This window comes from Heterodontus francisci, chromosome 8 (assembly GCF_036365525.1).
Source record: "Heterodontus francisci isolate sHetFra1 chromosome 8, sHetFra1.hap1, whole genome shotgun sequence".
In the NCBI taxonomy this organism is placed as follows: Eukaryota; Metazoa; Chordata; class Chondrichthyes; order Heterodontiformes; family Heterodontidae; genus Heterodontus; species Heterodontus francisci.
The window spans coordinates 37,188,992-37,199,483 of NC_090378.1; the positions used below are offsets into that span (position 1 = coordinate 37,188,992).

General features: G+C 41.8%; 1 protein-coding gene across 1 annotated transcript; it reads left to right on the forward strand.

Moving 5' to 3' along the window:
- The first annotated feature begins 1,933 nt into the window (after positions 1 to 1,933).
- Positions 1,934 to 7,459, forward strand: LOC137373192 (uncharacterized). The gene is made up of 3 exons (XM_068038049.1): positions 1,934 to 2,024; positions 3,012 to 3,065; positions 6,054 to 7,459. Exons 1-3 carry the CDS (start codon positions 1,934 to 1,936, stop codon positions 7,457 to 7,459), a joined length of 1,551 nt encoding a protein of 516 aa, XP_067894150.1.
- The last annotated feature ends 3,033 nt before the right edge of the window (positions 7,460 to 10,492 follow it).

Consider the following 10,492-nt stretch of genomic DNA (forward strand, 5'->3'; position numbering starts at 1 on the left):
GGAGAGAGGCCAATAGGTTCCTGTTCCATGATTCCCATGTCAGTACCTTGGGGTGTCTGTTCATCCAGTCTAGTGATCTGCTGGAAGACAGATGGGCAGCTGAAAAACTCTGCAAGCTCCTTCCAACTGAGGAGCCTAGAGCCACCATGGCAGCTGCCTGAGCTTCCAACTTTGTCGTTCCATGGAAGCTGTTTGCAGTTCTATGGAAGCTGCTGTGACTGCATTGGAAGCTGTGACCTCAGTCATCAGACGCTGCATGATGGATTCCAGGTTCTGTGTCAAGTCACAGGTCCAGCTGGAGGTGGGCCCCTCCATCCCCCTAATCACAACCTGTAAACAGTCAGGCTGGCTGTCCATTGCACCAAGAGGTATGTGGTGACTCTGACGAAGGTTCATCAACCTGAAACCTTAATTCTGTTTCTCTCCACGGATGCTGCCTGACCTGCTGAGTATTTCTAGCATTTTCTGTTTTTATTTCAGATTTCCAGCGTCTGCAGTATTTTGCATTTGCATGGCACCAAGCATTTTGGTTTATCAAACCCATCAGCCTTCTTCTGTGGGGCCCTACGAGATCTGACTCCTCTACAACAGAACTAGTATGCAACATTGCCCCATGGCAAGGTGGAACCTGTAGTGTCCCTTCCACCCAGAGCAGTGCTGCCAACTAGTGCCTGTTGTGTGCTAGTGTGATGATCCATGTTCTACCTTTGTCTCTAGGTTATGCATAGTGCCAGTCTCTGAGCTGGTGCTTGCAATATTAGCAGCAATTAACGCAGTGTATTCTTCCTCATTCTCCTCCTGCTCCTCCTCTTCTTCCTTCAGGGGGCCAGATAGCTCTTCCTCCTCTTCCAGTTCCTGCGGGGGAAAGTGGAGGGGTGAGGGGAAGTTGCGAGGTGGATCTCACTCCCGGGAAACTGTAATGATAAAGTTAGAACAGTTGGGGTGAAACATGGCCCAAAGCAGTGCAGGGAATATCTCGCCTAGAGATATGTGGTGAGTCCAACTTCTTTCTATATCCACAACTAATCCTGATCCTTAATCTCCCAAAGTTGTCCTCACTCACAAGCTTCATCGGCTAGAAATTCATCTGCCCCAATTTCTGGGCAAGAGGGCGATGATCTGTGGCGCACATGTTCCGATTGAGGTGGGTAAGATACAAAATTGGTCTACCTACCTCGATCTGAATGATTTCAGCACAGGAATCTCTGCCTCCAGCACTGGTCTCTTTGAAATGCAGTAGGCTGAATTTAGTGAGCCCTGCTTGCATTGCTGCTTTGGACTGATTTGCTGTTTGCTGTTCACTGCTGAGACTGGTGTTGAAATGACTCCTGGAGCCTCGCCGCCCCCACAGGACAGCAGAGGCAAGACCCAGGGTGGCCTGATGGTTGACAGATGCCTCCCTCCAGATTGTCCTCCAGGCTGCAAGGGAGGTTTTCTTCCCCAGTGATGGTGAGAAGAGGTCCTCTCACCTGACCATGCAAGCCTGGATGGAGATCGCAGAGGTCAGCAGCCTGCGGTCACCACCCCACCTCCCCACTGGAACTGGGTACAGTGCTGCGAGAGGGTCAACAATCTCCTTCATTCTGCCGAGGTGACAGCTCCATAATTCTCTCCTTTTTGCTGATAGCAAGTGACTACGAGGAGGAAGTGGAACATGGGGTGGGAGGCAACAGAACAGCGATGACAGAGGGTGTTAAGCATCACCTCATCCTGACAGGTGCATGGCTGCATCTTGGCCACAGGAAGGAGACAACCTTGACTGGCAGAGGCATCCCAGATTCTTGGCCTCTCTCCATAACAGAGGAAGAGGCATTAGAATTGGTGGGATTCAGAGCGGCCGCTGCATAGCAGATGGGGAGACTCGAGTCTCTGCGCACGGGAGTGAGGATTGTCTTCCATCAACATACAGTTCACCACTTCACACACAGTTGGCATGACAAGATCTGCACCGCCTAACTCATGCATGTTTGTGTTTTCTCGTGGAGATCCCGTGCGCAGGAGACTCCAGCAGAAGGGGGGCAGCCGTAAACCTCTGAGGAAGAACTGCAATCAGAGGAAGCACCATCCCATGACTCTCCTGCACCTTCTACCAGTGCAGATGCTTTCACCTCGGCTGTAGAATCAAGATCACAAGCTGGTGAGAGCACCGCACATGCGTCCGAGCAGCTGGCTGAGGCTATGAATCTCTCTCTTTCAGTCCCTGAGCCAACCTGATATGCTCCATTGTCTGTGAGCTAGCACATTCCACACCTTCAGTGGAAGTGTGTGTGTGGAGGCTATGTATACTGCTCCACAAAAATTGTTCCTAATCAGCGCTGAGTGCTAATCGTGCTGGTGTCCATTTTAGCATCTCCAGGCACATTTAAATCAGGGTAATCACCAATTAACCTCAAAACTGTGCGCTAAAACCAAACTTTTAAACAAACATGCCTTGTTAGTACAGCACCTACTTAGCGTTTGTTTTCATCCTTTCCCCAAAATAACCCCCATGGTTTTAATGCCCTTTCTATATAGGGTGTCCAAAATTACTCACAATATTTTAACTGTAGTTGAACCAGCACTTCAATATGTAAACCTCTTTAGCTTGTGTTATTTTTTGTGCATTCTGAAATGCCTCACATATTCTCTAATGTTAATTGTGAGCCATTGATCACTGTAAATTCAATGTGAATGCTGCAAATGACTTTTCTACTGTTGTAAACTCAGCAAAATATTTATTGTAACACTTTGAATGTCAATGTTAGAATTTTAATAATTTCCTCAATGCCTCTGCATAAAAACTGTTTTCATCATGGCTGAACATCATTCTCAATTCCAAAGCCAATTGAAGAATATTTAGCTGTGCAGATAACTGAACTAAAATCTGATGCAAAAGTAGTGATTGATTTTTACTGTTAAATCATTGGGATTCACAGTTTGATGGTAAGAATGGATGATGGGGTAAGGTGCATTCTTTTAAACCTTGCCAGTTGTTAATTTTAACACTCGGCTGCAACTGTTGTGGTAAACAGTTGCGATCTACGTACTTTTTCATTTATTATTGTCCAATTACATGCAACTTCAAGGTCAGCTGAGAAATATGGCAGCAGCATTTTCAGTGGCAGAGATAAATTTTCATTGCTTGTCTATTTTGTCACCCAGTGTTATGACTGCACTTGTGTTGCTGCTGCTAGGAAAGGGTTAAGTGGATAGAGCATATTTTGAAATATATTTTAATGCTCCTGGAGTCAGAGAGTCTATAGGGTGGAGTTTTCAATTAGTGAGTAATTTCCAATAGCTAAAATCTCCTTATTTGCCTGTAATTCTTGTATGCTTTAGTTGGTGGATGTGAGGTTTAAGCCACAGGTGTGCCATGTTACAGCATCTTAATACCCAACCCAGAATGTGATGCATTAGCTTTTAACGTAATTTTTTTAACTTTGGTTTAAAATAGCATGGCATTCGTCCTGGAGACTCTGAGATCAAATGCATTGTTTCCTCAAAAGTTTAGTGTCCTATTTGAAAAATACATCCTTTTTTGGCAGTGGTTCCATTAACTGCATTAGTCTTGCAATAAACTTTATAAGATCAAAGTAGCCATGATTGTTGAAAGTTTTGCTTTTGTTTTTGGGGCTTCATATTTCTTTTACAGTTGAAGATCATTAGCAGTAAAGTGTGCCTAAAATAGGCTTTAGAACTGTGACTTGCATTTTAATTTTGTTCAAACTTTTGATATTTGAACTATCACCTTAGCTTCCGCAAGTTTGTCTAGGACTTCTGTAGTGTGTGGTGGCTAGTTTCTTTCATCTGTCTGGCTTCACCTTGTGTTAGGTGAATAATACCAGTTCAATAGGCATTGGCTGTAATGGCTATCCTTGTGTTGCATAGTGACATAGATGATGCAATACGACAGTAACCATACAATAAAGACTCAAAAATGTTGGTAAGCAGATATCAAAGTGTGTAGAAAAAGCTGAGTTCTGATTGCACTCTCATCATGTCACACTATAACTGTTGACACTTTACAACAATCAACATCTTAGTATTCATACTGAGGTGTAGGGTACATTGTCTGATGGTGGTGAACTGTTCATTGGCTATCACTCCAAAGGTTGAGATGCAGGTGAATTTCTCTCTAACTATAACTCTACAGAGCTACTGAGAGTCTTATCAGGCATTTTGCAGAATAGGTGTGGGCATTTAACAAGGTAGAGAAAATAAAGTCAAAGCAGTACTTTCAGGTACACCACAGCAGCAGAACAAAAGTGCAGAGGTTCAGGGTAGGATACATTCAGGAAGTATTTTCATTACACTTTATGCCAATGTGTTTTGTATAATGATAATTTTCTTCAATCCACTGACTGGAGATCTGAACTTATATTTTTTTAAAAGGCATTTTAAAAAAGACAAGCTGCGAGCAAAGTCATCCTTTCAGCTTAAGATGATCACCCAGTTTGCTACACTGTATCCTACATTGTAAAGGACTGTGGGGAGAGAGAAGAAATGTCTGCTCAGTCCGCTGCAAAGAACCAAGACCCAGGAAGTTTAAAGGAACTACCTGTTCTCTCAGCAAGCAGAGAAATACTGCTAACGGCTATGTTTGAATGACTGAATGACTATCATGTGACAAGCCCCTCCCCATCTGAAGTTTTAAGCTGGTGTTTTTCTCTGTAGCAGAGGAGAAGCAACTGGACTCTGACATGAGCAAACCCTAAGTGGGAATCCTTCTCTCTCTCTCTCTCTCTCTCTCTCCATTCCAGCTTGAAAGCTTTCAAATCCTGCTTGTCGACTGACCACCTTTGAATACTCTGGCTACGATCAGAAACCCAGTTGGAGGAAATAATCTGCATCGCTATCTCCAAGAGACTCACTGAACCAATCATCTACATCTTCAAACTAAAAGCCTTAGGAGCACAGAGTTCAACTAGAAGCCAGCCAAATCACCAAAGTTCACAGACTGTATACCTTTATTTAATGGACTCTAACTCAACCAATCTACCTTTCCCCACTCAGTAACCTATTAGTGTGTGTGTAAACCTCTAGTGTGTGTGTGAGAGTGTTTATTATTTTATTAGTTCAGTTTAGGTACAATAAAGTTAACCTCTTTCTTTGTAAACACAAGAAAACTTGTCCGATTGGTTCCTGTTATGATCATAGCAAGTAAGTAAACTAACACCTACTGAATTGGCCAGTACGCCCACTTTAAGAAAGAATTAAACCTGTTGTGGTCAAACAAGGAGTGGGGAAAGATCGAAGCCCTCCGACCCCACCTCAATTGGCCGTAACAACACAGATGGCTAGAATGGATTGATAGTGATTATGACCAGGATACCTGATCTTATCTTAAAATAAAAACAACTCAATGCTCTTATGGGAAGATAGCAGGGCTGGTATTCTGGAAGGATAAGATCAAATGGGCAGAAGCGCTTTCTTCGTCTGAATTTATCTTTGTGATCAAAGGAGATAGTGACCAGTGATATTCTAGACCTGATCAGAGTTGAACATAAATATGCATTAAAATTCTAGAGGCCACATCGCATTCAGTTCAGTAGTCAGTAAGAGGGTAACACCTGTTATACTTATTGCTAATTTTCAAAGTCAGTCAGAGATGTATGCTCTACCAAGGATTTTAGTTTGAAGCTCACCAGGCACAAGACCGAAAGAATAGTTATGATAAAATCCACAACCTTATTTTAAGACATCTGGCTAATTGCAGCAAAGTGTTACCTTTAGTGTCACCATACTTTGCAGTTCCTAACAGAAATTCGAGCCTGTGCCACCCCATAGGGAGATTTCACAACCTAAGTTACAACTAGTAAAATGAAATAATAATTGAGACAATTGAAAATATGGAAACCTATTCCAGTTCCCTATACATGGCCTCACTATGATAGATCTGCAAGAAACTTTAATAACAGATAGCCGAAGGTTAAGTTACAAAATTGAAGTTGGAGCAAAACAAGAAGCTTGAGTCAGTTTCTGTGCTAATGATTTTAATTCCTGATATTATTACTTGATTTTTTGATTACTGAATAAACAACCTTTAAATAATATCATTTTCTCATATGAACCAGTGACCATTGCCAGTGATATCTATAATCCAGCCTCAACTGTAACCATAGTCAGAGATATCTATACATCAGCCTCAACTGTAACCATAACCAGTGATATCTATACATCAGCCTCAACTGTAACCATAACCAGTGATATCTATACATCAGCCTCAACTGTAACCATAACCAGTGATATCTGTACACCAGCCTCAACTGTAACCATAACCAGTGATATCTGTACACCAGCCTCAACTGTAACCATAACCAGTGATATCTATACATCAGCCTCAACTGTAACCATAGTCAGAGATATCTATACATCAGCCTCAACTGTAACCATAACCAGTGATATCTGTACACCAGCCTCAACTGTAACCATAACCAGTGATATCTGTACACCAGCCTCAACTGTAACCATAACCAGTGATATCTGTACATCAGTCTCAACTGTAACCATAACCAGTGATATCTATACACCAGCCTCAATTTTAACCATTGCCAGTGATATCTATACACCAGCCTCAACTGTAACCATAGTCAGAGATATCTATACATCAGCCTCAACTGTAACCATAACCAGTGATATCTATACACCAGCCTCAACTGTAACCATAACCAGTGATATCTGTACACCAGCCTCAACTGTAACCATAACCAGTGATATCTGTACACCAGCCTCAACTGTAACCATTGCCAGTGATATCAACACATCAGCCTCAACTGTAACCATAACCAGTGATATCTATACACCAGCCTCAATTTTAACCATTGCCAGTGATATCTATACATCAGCCTCAACTGTAACCATAACCAGTGATATCTATACACCAGCCTCAACTGTAACCATAACCAGTGATATCTGTACACCAGCCTCAACTGTAACCATAACCAGTGATATCTGTACACCAGCCTCAACTGTAACCATTGCCAGTGATATCAACACATCAGCCTCAACTGTAACCATAACCAGTGATATCTATACACCAGCCTCAATTTTAACCATTGCCAGTGATATCTATACATCAGCCTCAACTGTAACCATAACCAGTGATATCTATACACCAGCCTCAACTGTAACCATAACCAGTGATATCTGTACACCAGCCTCAACTGTAACCATTGCCAGTGATATCAACACATCAGCCTCAACTGTAACCATTACCAGTGATATCTATGCACCAGCCTCAACTGTAACCATTGCCAGTGATATCAACACATCAGCCTCAACTGTAACCATAACCAGTGATATCTGTACACCAGCCTCAACTGTAACCATTGCCAGTGATATCTATGCACCAGCCTCAACTGTAACCATTGCCAGTGATATCTACACACCAGCCTCAGCTCTCTTGTGTGCTATGATGCAGTCTTTCCAGGAAAGTGTAATAAATATTGTTTGGCTTTCCTGTGTCCTAATTTTTTTCTGAATAGTGAAACATGTCGTCAAGTAATTCATAGAAATGAACATAATTATTTTAGACACAAAAACAGAAAATTCTGGAAATACTCATAGGTCAGGCAGCATCTGTGGAGAGAAAAACAGAGTTTTTTTCAGGTATGTGACCTTTCATCAGAACTGCCTGACCTGCTGAGTATTTCCGGCATTTTCTGTTTTTGTTTCAGAATTCCAGCATCTGCAGTATTATACTTTTGTATAATTATTTTAGAATTCATGATATAATTATTTTGTCATTAACTAGTTAATCAATTGTTGGTTATTTCATATTCATAGAGTCATACAGCACAGAAACAGGCCCTTCGGCCCATCATGTCCATGCTGGCCATCAAGCACCTACCTATTCTAATCCCATTTTCCAGCATTTGGCCCACAGCCTTGTATGCTATGGCGTTTCAAGTGCTCATCTAAATACTTCTTAAGTGTTGTGATGGTTCCTGCCTCTACCACCTCTTCAGGCAGTATTCCAGATTCCAACCACCCTCTGGGTGAAAATAATTTTCCTCAAATCCCCTCTAAACCTCCTGCCCATTCCCTTAAATCTATGCCCGCTGGTTATTGACCCCTCTGCTAAGGGAAAAAGTTTCTTCCTATCTAACCTATCAATGTCCCTCATAATTTTGTATACCTCAATCATGTCCCCCCTCAGCCTTCTCTGCTCTAAGGAAAACAACCCTAGCCTTTTCAGTCCCTCTTCATAGCTGAAATGCTCCAGCCCAGACAACATCCTGGTGAATAAAAACAAAATACTGCGGATGCTGGAAATCTGAAATAAAAACAAGAAATGCTGGAACCACTCAGCAGGTCTGGCAGCATCTGTGGAAAGAGAAGCAGAGTTAACGTTTTGGGTCAGCGACCCTATCATCGGAACTGGTGAATCTCCTCTGCACCCTCTCCAGCGCAATCACATCCTTCCTATTGTGTGCTGCCCAGAACTGTAAACAGTACTCCAGCTGTGGCCTAACTAGCGTTTTATACAGCTCCATCATAAGCTCCTGCTCTTATATTTTATGCCTCGGCTAATAAAGGCAAGTATCCCATATGCCTTCCTAACCACCTTATCTACCCGTGCTGCTGCCTTCAGTGATCTCTGGACAAGTACACCAAGGTCCCTCTGACATTCTGTACTACCTAGGGTCCTACCATCCATTGTATATTCCCTTGCCTTGTTTGTCCTCCCAAAATGCATCAACTCACACTTCTCAGGATTAAATTCCATTTGCCACTGTTCCGCCCATTTTACCAGCCCAGCTATATCGTCCTGTAATCTAAGGCTTTCCTCCTCACTAGTTACAAAACCACCAATTTTTGAGTCATCTGCGAACTTACTGATCATACCTCCTATATTCATAACTAAATCATTAATGTACACTACAAACAGCAAGGGTGTCAGCACTGATCCCTGCTGTACACCATTAGTCACAGGCTTCCACTTGCAAAAACAACCCTCGACCATCACCCTCTGCCTCCTGCCACTAAGCCAGTTTTGGATCCAATTTGCCAAATTGCCCTGGATCCCATGGGTTCTTACCTTCTTTACCAATCTCCCATGCGGGACCTTATCAAAAGCCTTACTGAAGTCTATGTAGTCTACATCAACTGCTTTACCCTCATCTACACATCTAGTCAACACCTTGAAAAATTCAATCAAGTTAGTTAGACACAATCTCCCCCTGTCAAAGCCATGCTTACTATCTGTGATTAATCCCTGCCTCTCCAAGTGGAGATTAATCCTGTCCCTCAGAATTTTTTCCAATAATTTGATATCATCATACCCCAATGCCAAGTTTTCTGCATCGAGAATTGCTGTTAGTGAAAAAGCCAAGCTAGATTAAAAATACCATGCTAAAGTTTGCAGGATGTATTGTTAAGAAAAAGGGTTAGATGACAGTCATAAATCTTTTGAAATTTGTTGTTGTGACTTATGAGTGCAGTCAACATCCTCAATTAGAGTGCTGCTTTGCAACTAGTCCATCATTCTTTGTATAAACTAGCTGGACTATTTGATTAGATTTCAGCTTTTTTCAGGTATCTATTAAGTTAACTATTTTTCTTAATTAGATCACAGCATGGTAATCACTCCCAGGGACCCATTATTCTCTTACAGAAGCCAACCAAACCCCTCACTTAAATAGTAGCTTTGTAGCCACTCCCAAGGATCCTTACCCAGACCATCTAAACTCCTCAATTATGTAGAAGTCTTGTAGTTAACCCCAGGGATTTCCATCCTCTATATAAACCATACAAACCCGTCAATTAGAACGTAACTTTGTAAGTACTCTCAGGAATCCATCATTCTCTATATTTAATCATTAAACCCCTTTTGATTAGGTCACTATTTTGTTAATCAGTTCTAAGTATTATACGTAATTAGATAATGACCGAGATTTTGCTGTAAGAATAACTGTGAGGCTATTAGCATCATCGTTATTAAGGAGAAAATTGGACAGTAACTTCCAGTGTTCGCACAAATGCAGTTAAGCACATAAATCAGAAAGTTGCTGTCCGAGTTGCCCTGCTCCTCCAGAAGCTTCTCTCTAACAGTATCTCAATGAGATAGTAGTCTTTCAAACAAGTGAAGGGGTGATGTTGCTATACTTACCCACTAGACACCTACTAAACATGTCAGAAAAAGTTAGGGCTTGTCCATTCAAGTGTAAATGTATTTTTAGTACCATGATAAGTCTCAAATAGTACCGAACAACCTCTCAGGCACTGAAAACTTACTCTTACAAGGGTGGAGTCACATTCCTTAAGATGTTGTTCTTTCAGTAACAACTTGAAACTTGACTTTCTCTCTTTAAAAGTTAATAGTCCTTAATGGGATCGTAACAATACACAACATTCCGCTTTCTTGTACTGAAGGTTCCATTTGATGGAAACAAGTGAGAGTGAAGTCCTTTCCTATTGACAGACCAAAGCCCATTGTGCAAGATTGAAGGGAATAAAAGAGTAAACAAGGTATCCCAAGGAAGTTATTATAAGATTCTGCCTAGCTTGGGTG

Coding starts and splice junctions, on each gene's coding strand:
- LOC137373192 (XM_068038049.1), top strand. CDS start 1,934: ATGACAAGATCTGCACCGCCTAACTCATGCATGTTTGTGTTTTCTCGT. Junction 2,025..3,011: donor CCAGCAGAAGGGGGGCAGCC/GTAAACCTCTGA, acceptor TGTGGTAAACAG/TTGCGATCTACGTACTTTTT. Junction 3,066..6,053: donor CAATTACATGCAACTTCAAG/GTCAGCTGAGAA, acceptor CATATGAACCAG/TGACCATTGCCAGTGATATC.